This window comes from Cygnus olor, chromosome 1 (genome assembly GCF_009769625.2).
Source record: "Cygnus olor isolate bCygOlo1 chromosome 1, bCygOlo1.pri.v2, whole genome shotgun sequence".
Classification (NCBI taxonomy): Eukaryota; Metazoa; Chordata; class Aves; order Anseriformes; family Anatidae; genus Cygnus; species Cygnus olor.
Window position 1 is genome coordinate 60421697 of NC_049169.1, and position 23174 is coordinate 60444870.

Below are 23174 nucleotides of genomic sequence, written 5' to 3' on the forward strand. Positions count from 1 at the left end.
AACTCTTTTGTCAGGAGGAAGATAGCTTGGTTGAGGCAATTCAGAGGAAAGCATATGATATACACCAGATAAAATTGCGACACGTAAAAAATGTGAAGAATGCCAGGAAATGTTCTTGAACTGTGCAGTTGACTTAGAGGGCTAAATGGTTACAAGCAGTCATGATAACTGAAGATATGAATGTGTACATAAGGGAGCCCTTTCTTTCAAGAAAGGGTGGATCTTTGTCTTCATGTCCTGGGAAGTACTTCTGATTGTTGTGTTCATTCCTCTGGAGTAATTACCAAACTTCCCCTCAGCCAAAACTGTTCCTGATATATGGGGATTTCTTCGCCCTTTACAAGGACAGTCCGAGCTACTTGCAAAACAGTCAAATTAAGAAATGACGTCCATACTGCAGTGAGATCCAAGGACAAATTAAAAGTTAAAATTAATCAGACGGGAATCATTCCAAATTCTACTCTTGTGTAGCAAAGAGGAGGAAAAGTTTCTTTTGTATGACATTTTTTCTGCAGGCTTTGTCTCTCCAAAGTCTCTCTCGTGGGCTACCTAAAGTTTTAACATGTAGAAAATGTTTATATTTTTTCAGAAGATCAGGGTAGCTTTAAGGATTTGTTTTGGCAAGAAAAAATTGAAACTGTAAAAGGAGACATTTGAAGAGTCCCAGAAACAAATATATGACTATGTGTTGACATGTTATGAAGGTGTTGGGAGCGACTCCTTACTTAAAATTGTGTTGAAATTTGCACTTACTATGGATTTAAATTCATCTGCTTCACACTTTAATGATTGAATTTAGTCTCCTGATTTGGTACAGAGATGCGCTGGAGAACAATTGAATTTTCCATGTAATGATTTTAAATGAAGAATGAACTTACTTTGCAGAAGACTTTTATTTTAAAAGTCTCCCTTCTGTTGCCCTTCCACAAGCACTGCGATTCCTTCTGAACTGTTCGCGCACACATGCATTCTTGCTGATATCCTGCTCTTCTGTCCGGTTCCTGTGAGATGCATGGCATCAACGGGTAAAGCCAGAGCTGAGGAGGAAACAAACCAGTGGTTGGAGCGGGCAGGGGCTGATAGGGGAGCAAGAAGGGCAGGGATGGGGGAGCTGGTGTGGGAGATGTGGCCAGGGGACGTCAGGATCCCTCCTCGTCTCCATCGCTATGCCCTGAGCTGGGTTCTCCGTGTAGAGCAGAGGGACCCGGTGACCCCGTGGTAATCGGGTTTGGGCTGGAAAGCCTCAGGCCCTTGTGTATGTTGGAGGGATGTTAATGTGTTATCTTGCTCAGGGGAGCCGTGTGCAACATCAGCCTGAGATTTTAGGGATGATCCTTCGCCCTTCCTGAAGATCTGCTGAAACCTTCCTGCCTTGTGTCCCTCTGATACCCGGCAGTGGGGTAGCAGCACGTCCCAGCAGGTCCCATCATGGCCTGCGGGGCCCAGGCTGCGAGTGGGTACCCCACTGGGCCACTGGCTGCGGCCTGGTTGCAGGTCCTGGCTTAGCGGATGCTGAGCAGCAAGTCCCAGAGTCTGTAATTCCAGGGTGATCAGGGATTTGTAGCCAGCTTGCAAGTCTTTTAGGTCAGGGACTGTTTTCTTCTTTTATTTTTTTATTTTTTATTTTTTACAGCACCTAGTATGGTAGGGCCCAGCTTCACCCTTCCAGATGTTAGCCCAAATATCAGTACAATAAAAAGTTAAATTCTGAGTGGATTCATGTTTCCCTAATTCTGTGAAAGAGCAGTGGTGTTTTTTTTTTTTTTTTTTTTTTTTGATTTTTCTCAGCGCTGTGCCCTGCTATTTGTACAGGGAGCTTTTATCACATGCTCTACGTTTTGCTTCGTGGCGTGTGTTTATCCTCGTAGAGCTCGAGTTAAATTTGGAAATTTTCAGCTCTCTGCTGCAGAAATAGCCAATTTCAGTGTGCTCTGGGTACTTCCACGGGTTGGGTCAGCGGGTGGGCTGGCATGCCCAGGCCCTTCCCAAAATGACTTTGTAGACCGGGCAGGTCTTCCCAGCAGAGGTCAGGTGCTGCGACTCACTGAGCTGGGCATTGAATTTTGTGAACGGTTCCTGACACAGCCCCCTACTACCTGGCTAGATGGTATTTACAGGTCATTTCACCTTAAAACCTGCCTTGCATCAGTAATACCATTTCTTTTGAACGACCCTACAAAACCATGTATTATTAATGTGATTCCCGAATGTCATAAATAGAAGACACGGTGGTCTAGTAGCGATGGCACGCTGTTCTCAAGGACCCCGCTTCTTTTCTTGGCGCTGCTACACTCTCTCCATATGATCTTGGGCAAATTGCTTCCCCAATCTGTTCCATTGTCACCACACGTCGTTTTAGATCATAAATTCTCTGGAACAGACACAGTCTTTTAGCACGTCATCTTTTAATGTCTAGCGTTATGGGGCTCCAGTCTCCACTGGGACTTCTGCGTGCTACAGAAATACAAATAGTTGCTACTAATAATAATATTAAATCTGTGTGGCTCTTCAGCGATAAGTGAAGGGCAGTGCTCCTTTCTCTGAGAGGCAAGCAGGATAAGTACTTTATTTTTGTCTTTGTCTTTTTTTAATTAAAAAAAGCAGCCAGTGGACATGATTAAAAGGGAAAAAAAATAAAGGAAAGCTGCAGAAATTTGACACTTTTAGCCTCAGACCTGCTACTTGCTCTGTGAAGCCAGTCTTAGGATCATGGCCAGAGCCTGGTTTGTATCCCTGTTTGCCAGGGTAGAAATTGTTTGAAGCCTTATATTGGCAGTTGGCTTGGTAGTCAGCCTAATCCCATAAAACCGCCATACAGCTTGGTGCAACTTTGGGTATTTGCTGCGAACAGAAGTCTCGGGGAACATTACAGATCAGGCCCAAGGAGCTTCGCTTGGCCGATACGTGACAGGGCTCTGGTCTGGAATGATAAGGGACTGGGCTGGAGCTGCGAGTGGCTGGATGGGAGGCCATTGGAGGCAAGAAGTCAACTCCTGACTGCATCTGTGTGCTGCGGGATTTTTTAATGATTATTTCATTTCCAAAGAAGTGCAACAGCAACAACTAAAGGTCTTAAATATTCAGCAATGAAAACAATAGATTCGAAAAGGAAAACAAAAAGTTCAAGCCAACTCTGGCATTGGTGGACATTTGGCTCTGAGGGAAGCGAGAACAGCTTGGATTTGCATAAATTGCATACTGTGGGTCAGAAAGCAGTCAGAATTATGCTTGCATTGCAGTGGCATGAATGGAAGCACATAACTGGCATTCTTCCCCTCTTGATCAGATGCCTCCTTCAGGGGATCTCTGCACCCAGCACCCTGCGGCTCATCCATTCGCTGCCTGGCATGGATAGGGCTTTTGTTTTCAAATTACGATTTTTCTATTCTCTGCTTTCTTCCATAACCTGGGAAAACCCCAGCTCGCCCTGCCATGCGTTACCCTTTGTCTGAGGGAACAACCAGAGGTCACAGTGTGCTGTTGCACCACCCCACATGCATGTTTCTGCACTTCGGGGTCAGCATGAAGCTGCTGTGCCTCAGGGTGATGCTGGTGAAGCCCCTTCTCTGAAGTGCACAGAGCCCTGCGTTTCAGAGCTCAAGCTGACGAGCGTGTTCGTGATCCATCCAGCCGGGCTTTCTCTGGGGATGTACAAAGATGCACGCCTGGCTGGGACAAGCTTAGTGTGTCTCTTGGCTGAACCAGGACCCGGCTTTCTTTTCCATTATTGGGCTTAATAGCTTTTCTTGCCTCTTAAGATTTCCAGCTCAAGTGCAACAAAGACTTGCCAGTGGATTCAGATTCAGCAAAGCACTTAAATGTGTGCTTAACTTTAACTGTATCCAGTGCCCTCTGGGGGACTCCAGCAAGTATTTGCTTCAGGTTACCCATATGGTAAAGGGCTTTGCTGAACTGGAGCCGCAGCCTCCAGCAAGCGCATATAGTGCTGCTGGAAAGTTATGTCGGTCAGACAGCAGCAGCCACGTGACAGCCTTGCCATCTGCAGATCGGTCCTGTTCCCCTCTCTGCTTTAGAATTAGAATAGTTGAGCTGAAGGAACCCACAGAGATCGAGTCCAACTGCCTGACCACTTCAGGGCTAACCAAAAGTTAGAGCATATTATTGTGGGCATTGCCCAAATGCCTTTTGAATATTGAAAGGCACAGGGCATCAACCACCTCGCTAGGAAGCCTGCTCCAGTGTTTGACCACCCTCGCAGTACAGAAATTTTTCCTAATGTCCAGCCTGAACCTCTTCTTTAGTCTGTGAGGCTTTGCTCTGTGTCAGCATGGCCAGTCAGAGTGCCCCCTCTCTGATCCATGATCGCTCCGCATTGCCACTGGCCAGACCAAAGGCAGAGCTCTCAGCCGTGCCACGTCCTCTCCTGGGATGGTAGTCACCCTGCCGTGGTCCACCCAAGGGCAAAGGCAAATGGCAGCTAACAGCTACTGATGGCTGTGTGCCTCTTGATTTATCCACAGGCAAATGGTTTCACCTATTGGCGCTAGGAAATCATATTGATTGTGTTTTTTTCTTTGGGTCTGATAATTGAAAGGGCAAGTCCTCCTTTAATATTTTCCTGGCCTGACCTTGGTTCTTTTGTACCTTGTCCGAAAAAGCTTTTATTTTCAAGGCACAGGGAAAATGATGTTTATAAAACACAAAGTACGGGAATTTTCATTCCCCTCTGGCTTTAGGAGGAGGAGAGCAGCTGGTGGAGAGTGGATGAGAAAGGCTTTATCTGCTTTATTTTGGTTACTGCGCTTTGAGTGATGGGTTTAATAATTGATAGAGCAATTTAGCAATGATCCATAATCCTGAAAGAAGCCTACGCTCCCCTCCCTCTCCTTCTCCCTCCCTCCAAGACTGACAGGCTGCTCTCAGTGTTTTTGTCTGCAAAATTTCATCCCTTGGTTTCTGTAAACAGCCTGACATGGGAGAGGAGAAAAAAGCAACTGTTTCTAAATCTTTTGTCTTGTTTCCACAAACAGCTGCGCTGCTTTCTCCAGCTCAGGGCTTCAGTCATTTGCTCTTGCTGAAGGGAGCTGGAGGTTTTCTCTCCAGCCCTAACCTAAACGGAATGTATATGTGCAATGTATGTATGAGAGCAGAGCGGTGCACATCCTCCCAGCAGTCACCCCTCCTTCCCCACTTAAACCCTGCGTTAAAGGCTTCTGCGTTCCTGGCTGAATCCAGCCTTCTTAATCCCAGGAAAGGTGGGTAGCGATGGCATGTGCTTGGGGCATGCTGCTGCGGTGTGCTTGAAGCTCTTCCAGGATTAACCCATGCAAATTCCTTTTCACAGTAGCCTCGTGCTGACAGTCATGGCAGGTGTCAGGACCCCATTTGGGTGCCTAGTGTATAGGTATCTGCATGAAACCCTATTTTTGAAGATGGGTGCACATGACCTGTACTCACCCAGCTCACCCCTGCAGCAGCACAGGGCTGTGTTTGTGGCACGTGGCGTGCATCCCTCCACAAGTTTTAGCTCTCCTAAATTCTGTGCATGATACCCATCTCTGTCTATCCATGAGAAGTGCATGAAGAGAGCAGAAGAGGTGACAGAAGTAAGCAAAAGGAGAGAAGAAGAGACAAGTTTATAGGTACCAAATCTGTGTTCAGGCAAAGGGAGGAGGAAGAGGGGAAAGAAGTACAGCCTGGCAGAAAACTGGGTATAAGCAAAGTCAAATTAGATGTATCAAGTTTTCTTTTTCCATATATATTACATAAACGTCCGATTGACAAGTTGTAATTAAGCATGACATCAAGTCAGCTATGCACAGCTGTATTATTCCTTAAAATTACAAGGGGTGAAGTCCTTTGGGGCACAGTGAGGTTTATGGTCTCTCCACCATGGGAGGTCTGTAAGACAAGCTGGCTGAGTGCTTGCCAGGAGGGACGTAGGCATGGATGGCCCTATATTGGGACAGGGAGGCAGCGGGTGGCTTCCTGGGGTCCGGTCTAGCCCAGGGAGTCTCTGGCACGATCCTCTGGCGTATTTTCACCCATAACAGTCAGCACTGGTGGAACCTGAGCAGTGTCAAGGGATGGGTGGTTTGGTCTGCTTCTGTGATTTATTTGCTACTAAGTACCCTTAGTAATGATAGGTTCCTGAAGCTTGTTTGATAATTATACTGCTCAAGTCCAGAAGTAATTCTGGTGTAACTTGCTCTGTTTTGAGAAGACAAAAAGAACTGTGTGTGCACTTGATAAAAATGCCCTGGGACCTACACGTGAACTCCCCAAGATGCTCCCTGCTACGCAGTGTTTTGCCTGGATATATAGGAGGATCAGGGTGACCTTGCTATTGACAAGTGTGTACTTACCGTACTGCATGGAGTCGGAGTGGTTGAGGTGGGAGGGGGCCCGAGAGGGAGGCCACTGAGTTCTGCCTGCTGCTCCGGGTATGGTCAGCTCTGAGATCAGAGCCTGAGCTTGTCTTGCTGGGGCAAGTGATACCAGATACGGTCTCACAAGCATGGCTGGAGGTGGGTAACCACCACCTGCCATCTGCTGGCCCTACTGCTCACCGCACGGCCTGTGAGGCCTTTGGCCCTGCTGCTACCTGGGCCTGCATTCATCCCACTGCCCCCCAAGCCAGGAAGCTCATGGCGTTTCCATCCGAGCTCTCCCCAGCTATCATCACCCAGGTTCACCCATCCCAGGTGTGGGACTCAGCGTTTGTCCTGGCTGAGTGTCACAAAGTCCCCGTTGGCCGATGCCTCCTGCCTGCCCGGATCCGTCTGGGTGGCAGTGTGTCCTTGTGGCAAGGTCCCCCCAGTTTGGTGTCATCTGCAGACTGGCTGAGGGTGCACTCTGCCTCCTGCCCCAGGCCAGTGATAAAGGTATTAAACAAGAAGGGTCCCAGGATAAACCCCTGCAGTACCTCACTTACTACCGGCCTCCAGTTTATATTTATGTCCTGTAACATAAACCATCACCGAAGGCTGAGTGGATACAGCTTCCAGTCCTCTGAGCAGATACAGATATTTTTTGGTGTGTTGCAAACTAATCTTCAGGGATGGGAGAGGGCAGTGTGAGCAACGCAGTGTTGGAGCTACCCTCTAGTGGTGGTTGTGCTGGTGGTCTGATGGCCTGGGAAATGACTGGCTACCCCGAGTCCTTTCCAGAAACTGGGTGCATCTGTGTATGACGTGCAAAACAGGGAGCATGTTAATGTGAGCTTTAGAGGCCCGTTGTGTGGAGATGGTGAGCGAGCAGTTTCTACTACCAACAGCTGCCTACAGCCTCCTTCAACAACCATCACCTAAAGGCAAGGAGCAGGCACACTCTGTGCTGAAGGTGCCAGCCAGCATCAAGTTTTAAGTTGTGTTTTTGCCTGATCTGTATACTTGCCCATGAAGGACTATGCTGAGACAGTGATGCTCAGCTACAGGGCCCTCCCAGAGGCGGAGAATTATTCCCAAGGGGGTCTGTTTTAAAATTCAGAAAGAGCCCAGCTCTCTGAGCCCAAGTCTGTGGAAATGATTTTTTTTGGCATTTGTTTTTAATGTCCTGTGATGTGTGGGTGAAAAAGCCGGTGAGCTAGACTGGTAATTAATTTTGCTGACAGAAACACCAGACAATGAAATTACACTGCCACAAAGCCGGGTTGCTAAAGTAAATACTCTGCCAGCGGAAGGCCTGCAAGTAGGACAGGGTCATATGTGAGGTGCAAGCAAATGATGAGATGGTGCTTCTGTCTTTGGGAACCTGCAGGGACCCTCATGCCCTGAGTATGGACAGAGAGGAGATGTGTGGTCCCACACCAGTGCCAGCAGCTCTCTGCAGGACACAGGTGCCTTCAGGCTCTGCTCCAAGGTACCGGGGCACTTGGTGGACCCAGCGCTGAGCCAAGGAGCAGGTCATCCTTCGTTGGCCAGGGCAGTGATTCTGTCTGGGAAAGGGACAGGAGATGTGGGAACTGGGGATGGGCTAGCTGCTTCTCTCTTGGAGGTGTGTGGGTGGAACCTGAAGAGAGGGCACAAAGTGCATGGAGCCAAGCTCTCTTCTGTGGTGCCTAGTGACACGACAAGAGGCAATGGGCACAAACTGAAACACAGGAAGTCTGAGCATCAGGAAACACTGTGCGGGTGACTAAGCACTGGCAGAAGTTGTCCAGAGAGGTTGTGGAGTCTCCATCCTTGGAGATATTCAAAAGCTGTCTGGATGCACTCCTGGGCAACCTGCTCTAGGTGGCCCTAGGGTTGGACCAGATGGCCTCCAGAGGTCCCTTTCAACCTAAAAGATTCTGTGATTCTAAGATATGGGCCTCTCGTGGGGGCTGTTTAAGTCTCTCCCAGGTTGGTTGCAAGTGTTCCTTAAATCTTTGGTCTGTATTGGTGAGATATGCATGAGCTGTAGACCAGGCTGTTGTGCCTGTGTGCTGAACAGGAGCACGTTTTGTTGAGAGTCACCAAAGGCAGCTCATGGCAAAGGAAGGACGGGAGGGTGAAGTTTTCTGGTTTCCCTCTGTGTGCCTTGTACTGGAGGCTGGAATTACTGTGCTGAGGGCACTGCAGATGCACAGCCTGCACATACCAAGGTATCTGGCAGCGAGCTGCCTTTGCGTGGTCTGAAACGAGGTCACCGCCAAAATTGAAAGGTTTGGTGAGTTTGTGTTTAAAACAAGCGGTATTATTGGGATGGAAAACACTTCACTGGGCAGCCATGAAGAGATTTGTTGAAGACAGTGTAAATCACACGTTGCTGTTCTGGGAGAACCTGCCGCCACGTGAACTTGGGTTTATAATTACAATACTGTGATGTGCACACTTTAATAGAGTATTTTACCCTGTTATATAGTGTTACGAGCTGCAGAATGGAGAAATCCCACATAACAACTGGCTAAGACATGAAAATGTTTTCTTTCCCCTTGGAAAAGAAAATTACAACATTCTTAGAGCAGCTGAGCTAAATCTGAGTGCTTTTAGGAATAAAAGGGTCAGTTGTGGAACGGCCTGCATACGCATTTTAGGACAGAGTTACTTAATATATTAATTATCTGTAAAAAATGATGGGTCAGCAGTGAAGTGCCCAAGTGTGCAGATACCACAGAACTGTTTAAGTTATGCTGCAGGAACATTTAAGGGATTTGATCTGGATTACAAACAACTTTATTCCAGATCAGCACAGTAAACATTTGAAGAGGAAAACTGAATTATTTCTACATAATTCTACGTCTTAAATTAACTGTAACTCCCTTGGAGAAAGGACTGTGCATCTCAGAGGATCTCCCAGATAAAACATCTGCTGAAATGCCTAGCGTCACTCCAAAAGCAAACAAAATACTAGGTTCAGGGAAGACTGGAATGCCAAAGCATTCTGCAAATAGCACAAAATAAGTCTGGGGAATATCCTTGCGTTTAAGACTGTTTATAGATGTGCTCAGCCTGTCTCCAGGCAGTCATGTCAGGAAGAGGAGCTGTAGATTCAGGGGAGGGGGACTGAAACATCCACAGGATGGAAAGCTGAGAAGCCAGAAGTTGCTTCATTCAGAAGGAAGACAAGCAAGGGAGAACAAAGCAGAGAGATAAAAATACTTTGCGCTAAAAGGAAAGGTGATTCAAGATCTTAGGTTTTCACCTTTAGGCCAATTCATGTGAGCATGAAGTGAGAGGTGACAAATTTAAACCTGATAAAGGAAAATCAGGCTTTAAACAACAGACTTGAGATGTTAATTAAAGCAAAAAGTTGTCTCTGGAACTCCGTGCCACGATGTGTGATTGAAGCCAAGATCTCACCTCGTCTTAAAAAGCTGGCATGTGCTTTTGCTAAGAAAGGGAGGAGTTCTGTGTGTTCGATAAAGGTGCATATGCAGAAGGATCTCTGCATGCAAACCAATCTCCACCTGCCAGAGGTTCGGAGGAGATTTTATCAGAGGACGAGCTGTTCCTGTGCAGAACCTGTAGCATCTTCACTACAAAGTTGGTTTTGGCTGTCAGCAGGGAGTGCCAGCAGCCACTGCTGGGTGGACGGACAGACAGGCGTTGCTTCCTTTGGGGTGACTCCAGCTCTCCCTTACGTGTGACAAACGGGAGGAGTCTGCTAGCGGAAAGTCAGGAAGCCCGCTTGGTGCACGATACCTGTCCTTCTCTTGGTGTCCTAATGACTGGTTAATTAACTTAACAAGGTCTTTTGTCTTTGGGCTGCTCCCTCTCTGTGGAAGAGTTGCAGTCAGGAAACGGAGGCAGGGCTGTGAGAAAGCTGTAACACAAACGCTGGCATCGGTGTACGCATGGCCCCGCGGCACTTGGGTCTGGCCCTGTTCACGCAGGGGTTCTCACCACTGTTCCAAATTTGTCGTCGGCATTCTTCTGTTTGGGCTTTGATTGAAAGTAATGTTTAGGCTTGATAGAGTACTACAAATACCAGCTTTCAAACAGGGAAAATAAAGTAAAAATACATCACCACCTCCCCTCTCCACAATGATACGTCTGGTTTAATATAATGAATGGCATTATCTTAAGTTGCCTTTTATGTGTCTAAATGGTATGGATGAAATGGTATGGATGCTGGCCTTCTGTTTTACTTCCCAGCAGTGGAGATGCAAAAGTTTTTTTAAGTGAAAAATAAATTCTTATCTAATTGCTACACTCCAAAAGCAGGAGCTTTATGGAAAACCAACTGGACAGCTGAAGACTCGCAATAAAAAATGAGAAATTTTGGAACCTCAAATTCTAGGTCATCCCTTCTTGCAGGGGTCTGGAGGTGTTGGCAGCATAAGTGTAGGGAGAGAGGGGAGGAGGTGTGTGCTGCATATGACAGCAGTGCAAGTGTTTTTTATGAACAGGGAGGTTTCTAGACAATATCACGTTGGGAATATCCCACCGCTAGTCCACCCCTCTGCTCCCTCCACTTGAGTTAGTGGGAGGGATCTGAAGTTCAGGCGACGAGAGGCTGAGCTCTCATTAGTGACCAGGGACATTTCGTTCACAATGTGGAAGGCAGACAGGGAGAGGCAGATGGCTTTGAATGCAGGATTTACATAGTAATGAGATTCAGGTCACCATAGCTGTCTTTTCTCTCTGCATTTTGTCTAGGTGTCGACTAGTGTGCAGGGATGACAGAATAGGAAGGAAAGGAAGAAAATTAACCCCTTGCTCCTAAGTAGAAATTGGTGTTAGAATAAAAAGTTTGTCGTGATAGGCTAAAGAGCAGTGGGATATGAGAACGGCAATCAAAGCTGAAATAAGAAGGGCTAAAGGTAGCTGCTTTTTAAGTTGCTGGCATGTGGCTGTTGGTTTTTTGTTTGTTTGTTTTGGGAATGGCACAAAGCAGACTAGCCTTAAAACCCTAGAAATTCCCTTAATTCTTACATTCCGTGTCACTAGTTTGAGAACAAATATTTTGGGGCTTTTATCATTACAGGTCACCCCAAAATTGGGGAAGTTTGTGTACTAAAGATAAGGCATAGATTCTTGTTACGTGGCCTTTGCTTGTTTCTTTGGAAAAAAAAATACCATTTTGCTTGGTTTCTTTAGCTAAAGACTTGTCTTCACATGACTGTGTAATAGCACGATTAAAACATAATATTTTCCACTGCAATCGGTAATCCTTAGTATGATCTCACTGGTGTCAGATCTTATCCTGATGACAGATGGGAAACTAGGAACCATGGGTCCTGTTTCTGGTTCTGGATGGTGGCACTTGATTAGCTCAGTAGTCAACCTCAGACATTCCCAAAATATGCATCAGGGCCCAAGAAATCCTAAGGCTATTTTTAAAATGATGAAAGTTTTAAAGCAATGTGTGTTTCTTTCTCTTATCTGTCTTTTTTTTTTTTTTAATAGTTAGAGGAGGATGGGAAAGTAAGTTTCCCTGTTGTGCATCTTCTGACTCCAGGAGGTGAGGCTTTAAAAGACAGCATTGCAAGATCTGCAAGAAGAGCAGGAGAGAAGCCTTAGGCGGTCCCTGTGTAAAACAGGAATTATAGCATTGAACTGCATGCGGAAATCTGAGCCGAGGTGGGGAAAGTAAGAAAAGCGACTTGGGGAAGTCTGAGCTAAGAGACTGCAGTGGCTTAGCTGGGTTCTCCGTGACAATGCGGACGTCCCTGCCACTACAATACGAAAGCTGCTCTGCCTGCTGCGGCCTCATCCTCATGAAGAGAGGGAGCTAAAGCTTTTACCTCCTTGGTTTCCTCAGTGGGGCTAGCTAACGCCGAGACCGGCTGAGCAGAGGTGTTTCGGTGGCCATCCTCTGAAGCAGACAGTAACTATGTGGTGGGACTGCCGCCGCTTTTTGCCCGTTTCAGCTGAAAGAGAAGAGGAAATTTAATCAGGTGTCTGGGACAGATTGGAAAGCAAAGGCTTCTTGGCTACTTCCTCCTGAGGAACAGACTTAGATCTAATAGATCTAATTAGGTTATATCTCTGTTTTATGGTTGCATCCATTTGTTTAAAAAGTCAGTAATCCTTTTATACCAGTCCTATAATGATTATTTAATGTCTGGCTGTTTGTGAAGCCCTCCGAGCTCAGTGAATGGAGGCTGTTTTGTAGCAGAGAGTCAGCGTGGTTCCTCAGCAAGCTGGGCCTCGGAGCCTCCAGTGGGGATCTTAGCTGAGTGGCCTGGAACGTGTGACGTCCTTGTTGGTGCTTCATCTTTCCTCCTGTCGAAGGAAAATAATGGCAGCTCTCTCCTTCTTAAACTGCTGTGAAACATAAGGCCTCAGCAGGGCTGTCTCTTGACTAAATGGTGCCAGAGGACTTAGGCAAAGATAAATATTCACCAACTAATACTTGGTTAGCAGGTACTTTGTCAGCAGGCAGTGGAGCCCTACAGTAGGAGCAGGAACACTTGTTGACAGCAAGCAGCATCTTGAGTGTGAGTGGATCTGTTCCGGTGGCTAATGTTTTCTAACCTATTCCTTTGCAGAGCCCCTGAAATCATCCTTGGTTTACCATTTTGTGAAGCAATCGATATGTGGTCATTGGGATGTGTCATTGCAGAGCTGTTCTTGGGCTGGCCTTTGTACCCAGGAGCTTCAGAGTATGATCAGGTTGGTATTGATGTCGCCCTGGCTATTGATAAGAGCCAAAATGTTCGTGGCTTTTTTTTCCCCTTTTTTCACAGTGAACAGATGCCAACTTTTTCTGTTTTGCTAACAGGAGATATTTGCATGTGATTCTTACCCTCCTAAGTCAACTTTTTCATTATCCACCCGGAGTACTCTAGGTAGCCAGTGTGCTATTCAGCATGCTGACTATTAAGAACTGACTGCCTAAGTGAATTCTCAATCAAGAGTAAACGTTCCCGTTGGCTAGAGAGCTCTGTACATGCCTCTAATCATTGAACAGAGCAGGCACCCTTTCTCTGCTGTAACAGCAAGTATTAAATAAAGGTTTATTTGTTAGAAGAAACTGCATGAACTCTACTGCATTTCATAATCCCTTTTATGAGGGTGTATATTAAAAGCAATGACAAGAAAGAGAATGTTCACAGTGGTGTAGGTTTCTAGTTAATATAAGTTGTCGTGGTTCTCTCCCTATAGGCTTTTATGCTTCTTTTGTACTCCTAAAACAGATAGCACAGCGGCTTCTAGAGTCAGGGCTGCAGAACAATCTCCATTCTGATAGTCTTCTTCCAGATGATCTTAGCTTTCTGCAAATGTAGCCTGAAAAGGGTCTTTTTACTTTTAGAAAAAAATGAGGAAAAAAAAGAGGGTGATAAGTAAATAACTTTTTCGTATATGAAAATGTTTCTTTGACTCATCTTTCACAAACAGTATTTTTTAGCCTGAGTGGTATTTGGCAGGGGAAATATCCCGCAGTGAAGAGATGGGCCATTAGTGATTCCAAAGGAAATCAGATGTAGCTGAAAAACTTCGAAGCGTTTGAAAATCACATACCAAGCATGAAGAGCAGATTTCTTTCTCCTCCCCCCACCCCCTGCCAAAAAGTCGTAAAACACACAGCTGAAAAAGAAATCACCATATGTACCTGCCCAGCTTAACTGCACAGTGCAAAGTTTCCTCTGCTGAAGTGCCGTGAAGGCTCCTGGGGAGCTGGGAAGGGGCAGGGGCTAAGCCTGGCCCCTCACTGCAGCGTGTGCTGCCTTGCAGCTCTGGTGCTGGGCTGCAGGAAGGCTCCTGCAGCTTCTCAGGTGCTCGAGCTCCCACGGAAGTAAGGAGCTGCTGAGCCAAGCAAGGCACGCTCAATGGGCCGGGGTCGTGAGTGTTTGAAAGATGTTGGAACCACAGCTGCTTTTTATGCCTCTATTCTGTGTTTGTTTTTTTTTACTCTTCTCTGTCTCTTCTCTCAATAAAGTTTTCCATTTTTCCATATAATTTCTAGAGTAGATGAACATTTTATGCATTTTGCAGAGTCTGCAGTAATTTTGCAGAGTGAAACATTCAGAAGTCAGGAAATGCCAAAGTTCAGGTTTCATGTGCCACCCCAGGCGTGTGTTATATCAGTCTTTAATTATGTAATCACATACCCTTTCTCCTTTGAATAAATAAATTTAAGTCTGGGATTCTGAAAACACATGTGTAGCATCTTATAGCTGTCTGAATGCCAGCGAGGTCATAATCATGGAAGTAACCCAAATAGCAAATGAAGTCATGTAGGCAACAGAGATGAAGTATTTTACACACCGTGAGGGTGTCAATGTGTTTGAGTGTATATTTCATCTAAGTTCAAAGATAGTCACTTCATAGTTTTCTTTTTTGAACTTCAAACTGCTCCTAGGAAAGGCTGTGTGCTCAGCTGGGGATAAAAACAGCAAAAATCAGAGTGCAAATATCAAATTATTGAAATTACCTCCTGGAGAGGAGAGTGTGACATAAAAAGGTGCAAATCATTGAAACTCACCACTGAAATCTCTGTGTTGGTCTTCCCCTCTGACCTCTAAAACCTAGGGACTTTCCTTCATCCACAAACTCTGTGGCAGCATATCGCAAGGGTAAGTTTCCATAGATGTAAATGATAAATGGAGGAATGCCGTATGGGAATTCTCTTTCCTGTCATTCCTTTCAGTGTGGGTTGTTTAATTTTTTTTATTTTTTGGTGAAGTCTAACAGTGCACTACGTTTTCTCTTTCTTTCTTTGTTCCATTGTTTTAAATGCCTCCTGCCCTCCTTCAAGGAAGACCTCCAGAGATCTTCACAGGATGAACAGTGACCTCTCATCCTTCTCTTACAGATTCGCTATATCTCACAGACACAGGGCTTACCAGCAGAATATTTGTTAAGTGCAGGGACAAAGACTACAAGGTTTTTCAACAGGGATACAGACTCACCGTATCCTTTGTGGAGGCTGAAGGTAGGAAGACGTTCCCTCGTTTCTTTTACCTTGCAGTTGTTGGTTGGAAGTGGGGAGACAACTGGGTCACCTCAGAGCCTAGGTGTATGCTTTTTGTGATGCACCACAGACACTGGGGTGGGTATGGCCTGAGGTAAAGCTGCCATCACAGAAGTCTGCAGCCCTTAGCTCACCTGCTTGGCACCGCTCTGTGGGAAATCCAAGTCCAGAGTTCACCTGGAAATCTCCCTCGAAGTACTCAATGAATTAATGTGTAATTTAAATGAAACATGCCCCAGGCAGACTTTGCTCTAATATCTACTGCATTGAGGAAAAAAAGGAAAAAAAGAAGGAAAAAAAAAACAGAAGGGATTTTACTTCTGACAGTCATATCCATTTGTAATGCAAGTGGGCCTTGAATCTCTTGTACCAGCATGTTTGCTGTATTCGCTCCCTAAGGAGAGAGGCAGTGGGCATCTGGCTGTAAGGATGAGATGCTGAGCCTCACAGTGGGGGAGGGTGTAGAAGACCTTTGGGACACCAACCTTATTTGGGAGATGGTCCTCCTTCAGAGGAGCATCCTCTGAAGTGAAAAAGAGGAGAGAGATCTCCAAATGATGCAACATCTGTCATGTAATCAGAGTGGAGAAAGCGTAAATGGTGTCTGCTCAGGCAAGAGACATGTAGTGGTCTCTAACGAGGGCAGGATGAGGCATGAGCTGGAAGTAGCACATAATTCGTAGCTGATTGCTGGGCAGTTCTGGTCAAAGCCTTTCTCCTGTTTTGAGCAGACACCAGATGATCATGAGGCAGAGACGGGGATTAAGTCGAAGGAAGCAAGGAAGTATATTTTCAACTGTTTGGATGATATGGCACAGGTAAGAACATTGGTGAGTAACAAGCAAGGCCATTTTGCATGCTTTTGGACAACACCAGGAAAGAGGAACTACATGTTTTCTGCATGTACCCCATTCTTGTGCCAGCTTCTGAGGAAAAAAAAAAAAAAAGATTTTACCTACCAAATCAGCTCATTATGTACTGCTTTGGAGGGGGACACATGAACAGGGGCACGTGTCTTCAATGTGCTGTAGTAAAGCAGCCTTGGAAAATGGCTAAATCACATGGCTGAGTGTCAAAGTCCTGCGTTTTCTCTTGTCTCTCCACTGCCCCTCCATGTGACTACTGGCAAATCACTTCACTTCTCTGTGCTTTAATATTTCCATTTGTAAAACAGTGACGTTGGAAATAGCCTGGCTGTAACAGAGCTCTGTGAAGTGTGACTGTTTTGGGGAATGAGGAGTACTAATTCACTGCGTCAATTCCATGTGGTTGTGAAAGTTAATTCCAGCATAACCACTCCTGCAACTGTATGTCTGGAGTTGGTGCTATCAAAGGCTAGACATTGTAGCATTCACAAGCAAACGTTCAGAAATTGAGGAATGAAATCAGGAAAGACTTCATTAACATAAATTTTTTTTAATGATACCTGAGTGGAATATTTCCCATAAACTTACTGTCAATTTTTATTTATTTTATATATATATTTTGCTCACAGTACACATAGTAAAATATCTGATAGCACAGTCCTTTATATGACAAATATACTGATGGCCAGAGCTTGCCTGCTACCACATGGAAGCTGTTCATCTTCAGTGGAGGGTGACTAAGTGTTTCATTAGCCATTGACCCAAGCCAGCTGAACACTTAACAGTCTGTCTGGAGATCTGACATGCACAAGCCAGATGACAGCGTGACTAGCCACCCCAGAGTCTGCCATGCGACTTCAGCAACTCCTTCTGCAGATATGGAGAGGCTCAAAGGGCTTGTGCTCCAATGAGAAGTAAACACAGTTTGCTGAGGAGCTGGCCATCTGTTTTTTCCCCTTGGTGCTCATCCTTGTCCTTTCTGTTTCAGGTGAATATGACAACAGATTTGGAAGGAAGTGATATGTTGGTGGAAAAGGCGGACCGACGGGAGTTTATAGATCTGTTAAAGAAGATGTTGACGATAGATGCCGATAAGAGAATAACACCAATTGAAACTCTGAACCATCCTTTTGTCACCATGACACACTTGCTTGATTTCCCTCACAGCACACAGTATGTGGCTTTCATTTCCCTTGGGTTTTGAATTGAGGGGTAAAGAATTGGTTGTTACTGAAACCAAATGTGTCTGAGGGATATTTTTTAAAAAAATTAAACCCTGAGTTTTAATCTTTTTCTGGTCAAGAAAAAAAGATGATTGCCAAATCTAAGGTTGTAAGAATTGTGTTGTAGGTGCTTGGCATTTAAAACACAGCAGAGTGTACTACATTCATTATGTAAATATTCAATAATTACATATGTTTGCATTAAAATGCAGAAGAAATTATGCAATTAGTGCTGAATGTATCAGTATATCTCCAAGTAATATAGCCCTGATTGTTAGTGCAGTAATCAACCTTATCTGCAGCGGGAGCCGACCCTTCCTCCCAGAACCTTCCCATCTTGCAGGGGTCAATCTGGGGCTGTTTGCCTTTTAAGGGAAGAGCTTTTTCTGCAGCAGTCTGGTTTACGGGAACAGGCAGCAGGAAAAAAAGTTCAGTTTTTGGATTTGTTGTTGCCTACCTGTGAAACTTTAAACACGTTGCTCTCAGCTGCAGCATTTGTATAATGGAGGTGGACTTCTCTGCCTGATGGAGATGAGAAGAAGCATCATACCTTCAAGCCTGACTCTCCATTCTCGTAATGCTGTATCAGGGAGTGTAGCAGCCTAAAATGCAGGAAACCTGCACCCAGCCCATCATAGTCTTCCACCTGGGAAATTTAAATAGGGCCAGATTTCTGAGGTGCAAAAGGCAGGCGCACAGTGGGAGTTTTCCAAAGCATTCAAAACACCTACCTTTGAACATCCTGCTCTATGGCTCTTTGCAGTTCAAAGTGGTTTTAGAGGCTGTCCCTTTAGTTACTGGCACAGCACCATGCTTCCTTGGGTGCTAGGTGCATGGGTGCTTAAAGGCCATGAAGAGCTTGGGTACAAAAGTAATGAGGGCTGCATAAATACTTTAGAAGATGTTTGTGCGCATACTGCAGAGCAAAAAGTTACGGTGCATCAGCTCTCCTGCCCATATCTGTGCTCTTATGTACCTTCAGTACTTCAAGCTCATTTAAGGTATTTTTCTCTCTGTGAAGGAGAGGTAGCTGCTTTTTTCTTGCATTTATCACAAGAGCAGCTGTGTACCAGAAGATAGTGGGTTCATGATCTGTGTAGACCCAGATTTGCTCTGCTTAGACATCTCTGAGTGTTATTATCTATAAGTAAATACTAAGTGATAAAGGTAATGAAAACAAGGCAGGAGGTTTGTTGTGCTAAACAGAGAAAAAGTGAGTTTCATATAAAAACATTAAAAATGACAGTCTTTTCTAACAGCATTAGTATCATATACAAAAGTCTTCTCATTTGCAACAGCTGATTGTGTAAGAAGGAGAGATTTGTGGCATAATACGTTGCCCTTAGAAATCTTTCTGCTAACACCACAGGCAGGTCTTCAGTTTTGAAGTTCTCACTCATGGCTGCTCAGGCAAAGCCCCAGAAATGCTTAAAATGTCATTGGGACCAGTATCAGTGAGAATTTTATCTGAATAAAAAATTCAGCATCGGGTCTCTGAATATTAAATGTGCCAGCTGGGTGCATAACCCTCCATAGCCCCTCCATGCTGGAACTGGTGATTGGTAAAGAGAGCAATAAGCTGTAACCAGCGTGGCAGGTTGATGGAAATTTTGTCTGTGATTGCCTGCGGTTTTGAGAATAGAAACTTCAAAGCCTCTAGAGGTGCAGGGACTTGTAATCTCTCTTGAAAGTAAATCAGGCAGCAAAGAAAGTGAAAATATATGGAAGATGTAGCTTCTGGAAGGAATCAGTGTTGTGGCACGCTTCAGAGAGGCTGTAAGTTTGAGCAGCACATAAGGGGCTGTTCTGCTTACTTCCAAGCAAGCAGGAAAGCGAGTTTAGTTCCCTGTCAAACATATTTGACTGTGTGGCTCTTAAAAATTTGGGGGTACTTTCTGTCCTGTTTTGCTCTGTGCCTTTCTTTCTAACCTTTTTTTTTTTCTTTTTTTTTGAGACGCAGAATACAGTATCACATTAGTAGAGATTATACCGTTTTACATAAAACCTTTTGGTAACATGCAATTTACCATGTACAGAAAATGTACTCTTCTCAGTGCGTTCTGCTTTTTGGATGGGGAGTTAGATTCATACTTGACTGGGAAAAGTCAATCGAGTAGTCTTCTACCTTCATTTGATAAAAGTGTTTGACTTCTCTAAATGTTCTGCAACTTACAGGTATTTCATAGTTCTTTAAAAGAGTGCACATAATGAGCAGCTATGCACAGTGTCGAGTCTCCCTTGTCTGGAAGTGGTTATGGAACAGATACAGTAATCAAGAAATTACCTGTAAGAGAGGAAAGATGATCATGTGAGTAAGAGATGAGACAGGGATAAAAAGATCCAGGTCTTCTTCCTGAACAATCCTAGCAATCATATGAGTTTGTTCCTTTTGAAGGGACTTTTTTTTTCCTAAAGAAGAATGTGACATGAAGTTGTCTTTACTTGCCCTGCCTTTAACAACTTAGATCATTACAAAGGAGGTTATGCACATGGCTGAATTTTTACAGCTACAGCTGATTTTCACTGCTTGTATTTTATATTTTTCTTGGTTGGGATAGTGGAAATGAAATAAAACCCTTCCTATTTTTTTTAAGTTGTATTTCAGACTCTGAGGACACATTTGTAATAAACACAATTATTGTGAAAGAGTTGTGGAAATCATGCATAGGCCTTAGAAAAATTAGATTTTATTAAAAATAGTTTTGCTCAAGACCACTGTATTGTTATCTCTTAAACCCCTGTACGTCTTGGTATGGCAATTATAAAAGAGAAGTATTGACAGTTTCATGTACCAGACACCTAGAGTGCTCTAGCAATGCAGAGAGTATTTCATCTGCTTTATTGAGGGTACGAAATATGGTGCTTCTCAAAATTTCTGTTGCCTTATCAATAACATTTCAAGTGAGGTCTGTATAGAGGAAGAGGCTGTAATCTTTCTCCCAAGAGATCTGATTCTCAGCTCAGGATAACCTCAGAACCTGATTCCCTTAGGGTATTGATGAATCTGGTTTTGGCATAACCTTTTGGCATATGAATCGTCCCATTCACTGCAAGAGGACAGCTTGTGCGTTTTAAGATAAGCATCTGCGGAAGTGTTTAGCCAGACAGGGGCAATGTTTTATCCGCTTGTCTGGACTGAGCCATCAGGAGCTACTTTTTAAAAGGAAAGAGTAAGACTTTTCAGGGGTCTCAATGACCAAGAACAGTAAAATTCTTCCTTGCTAAAGACTTCTAAAAATACCTTTAGGCATACACCTGAACAGGAAGCATTAGTTGTCTTTTCCTCTCAGGCTCAATCAGATCAGAATAAAGGCAGTGTCTCACTTGCTTGCTTCAGTCTCTTTCACTCTTCCAAACTAGCTGTTTTGTTTTTTTCCTCCTGATGTCCGAAGACTGACAGATTTGCTTGCTTTCTGTGACTTATGCTCAGTTCCATGGGGGCACTCAGGAGTCCCCAAGCAGCCGCTCTCATCCTGACACCCATTTGGCCCTCTTCAGTGCAGGGAGGGTTAGTCTGACTCTCACTGGTTAAGAGACCTGCATAAAAGAGCAAATGCAGGGCTGCTGTGGTGAGCTGTTGCCTCTGCTGGTTGGTTGGTTGGTTGGGTGATTTTCTCTCTTCTCCTTGTCTCCCCTTTCCTTGCACAGTGTCAAGTCCTGCTTCCAGAATATGGAGATCTGCAAGCGGCGGGTGAATATGTATGACACCGTGAACCAGAGCAAGACGCCATTCATCACCCACGTAGCCCCGAGCACATCCACCAACTTGACCATGACTTTTAACAACCAGCTGAACACAGTGCACAACCAGGTAAGAGCATTGGTCAGTAGCAGCCAGTGCTTGAAACGCTTATGTAGTTGGGGCCTAAAAGATGAAACGCAAAGGCAGCATCTCATTCTCCAAGCAAAAAGCTGATACTTTTCTACTGTCCTTCCTCAGCTCTTCCTCATTCTTTTCTTCAGGCAAGCATTAATTTCATGACCTTTCATGTGATTGTGAAATGTTGCCCTTGTTGTTTACGTTGTTGTTGGGGGTGATAAATCCTGCTTACCTGGGAAGTTGCTATGGGGAAAAGCTCATTAGTTCCTTAATGCAGCAAGCAGGCAGGACTGCACTCAGTGGATCAGGCAGAAGTATTTGTAATCTTACAGCACTCCTTCAAATTGGCATTAGGCAAAAAGAATTTAAACCCTTCTATAACAGACATGGCACTGTAACAGCTCAACAGGAAGGAAGATTTTAGGAGTAATGTTTATTCTTCTCTCTCATTGGTTTCACTCCAGGTGCCACAGCAGACACGGGCACCGTGTTAGAGAACGCACTGCAAACCACACTGGTGGGCTCTGGCTTTGTAATCACACTTTGGACTCCTGCATTAGTTTTACATACCCCAGTGTTGGGCAGTGCCATGCCGACAAATCTGCTATGACTAGCAAGCTAAGTTGTTTACTGTGGGGCTGTATTACAACAGCAAAAGGAAACTCTTCAGGGACAGCACTCTAGGAGACTGATGCTGACGAAATAGCAGCTATCCTTTAAGCCCTTCTGGAACAGGCTGCTTGAGATTCGCTCTAGAGATTGCAGGTGGTATTGCGGAAATGGCGCTTGGCATTTCAAAAGCAAAGGAACTAAAGGATTCTGTGCGGATGTTCAGGGTGTTCCTGTGTCACTCAGAAAGCCAGACTTCATGCCTCAGTTCTCGATGCATGTGATCACAGAAGGTCTTTTGGAGCAATTCATTAAGCAGATGCACACAGAGATAGGTCATGGTTCAGTGTGAAAGAGTATTAGTTACAAACACTAGTTCCCATTCTTGACTATTTCTGAGATGCTGACTACAGAAATTCATGCTACATGCTCTGCTAGGCCCCAGCTGCAGGGCAGAGACACCATTTGTACCACAGTTGCTAGTAGGAAATGCAGACTTGCTTTCATTTCCTCACAGCTCACTTGATGTTCAGATCGGTTGTGAGCTGGGGAGGTCTGTGGTAATCTCAATTTTCATAAGGGATGTGCTTTGTGAGCAGAACTGGTATCTCCAGTGTTCCTGGAAGAAGTAGTAAAAATGTTTCCAGGAAGGGCGTTCTGATTTGAACAAGCTCCAAACCTTTTACCATCCTCTTCAACACACCACTCGTCTTGGCTCCCCAGTGATCCTTGTCTCTGCAAAATCTCTGGATTTTGCCTCCTTCTGGTTGTGACTCCCCAGATCAGCTGGGAGCTGTTGTGGTTGCTGCTGGGTGTGTTGCACAGGGGAACAGATCGCACTTCTCTGCCTCTGCACAGAGCGGAAAGGAGGAGGAAGAAGAAATGTTTCACCATAGCGTCTCTTGTGGCCGTGCAGCATGGGTACCCCTGCCCAGCCCAGTGGCAAACAGGGCAGTGCATAGTGCTGGGCCTGCTGCCTCCTACAACCGGGATCAAGGCTTCATCTCGGTCTTCTTCATACATTCACTACAAGATAAGTGTTGTCTGACCCGTCGCCAGCAGTGGTGCTGCTGTGTTTGGATGGGAGGGGTAGCAGGGAGGAGAAAGATGCGCTCTGTTGTGGTAGATCCTATTTGCATGGACCTGAATGCTAAGGGCATATTTTTACAGAGCGGTGGCAAAGCTGTTTAGGGGTTGTTTGTATGCAACTGCTGCAGACTCAGTCCAAATAATACACAAGTCACCATAAGATTTCTAAACGTTTTGCAGAACATCGTGCTGATTTTTGTGACTGTGCAACATCCCCTGCTGGAATTTCTGCTCTGAGAGGTTTTAAAGTCAAGCCAAGCAAAA

The 23174-nt window shown here is 45.0% G+C and overlaps 1 protein-coding gene across 13 annotated transcripts in view; it reads left to right on the forward strand.

The window, feature by feature from the left end:
* Positions 1-23174, forward strand: part of HIPK2 (homeodomain interacting protein kinase 2) — a 135792-nt gene that overhangs the window by 78426 nt on the left and 34192 nt on the right. For 7 of the 13 annotated variants that reach the window (XM_040544962.1, XM_040544965.1, XM_040544958.1 and 4 more), the window contains 5 exons: positions 12878-13001; positions 15145-15264; positions 16035-16133; positions 17158-17342; positions 21041-21203. In XM_040544962.1, coding sequence (XP_040400896.1) covers positions 12878-13001; positions 15145-15264; positions 16035-16133; positions 17158-17342; positions 21041-21203 — 691 coding nt within the window. The remainder of the gene's footprint in view (positions 1-12877; positions 13002-15144; positions 15265-16034; positions 16134-17157; positions 17343-21040; positions 21204-23174) is intronic. The other 6 variants (XM_040544969.1, XM_040544966.1, XM_040544964.1 and 3 more) reach the window with 1 other exon arrangement.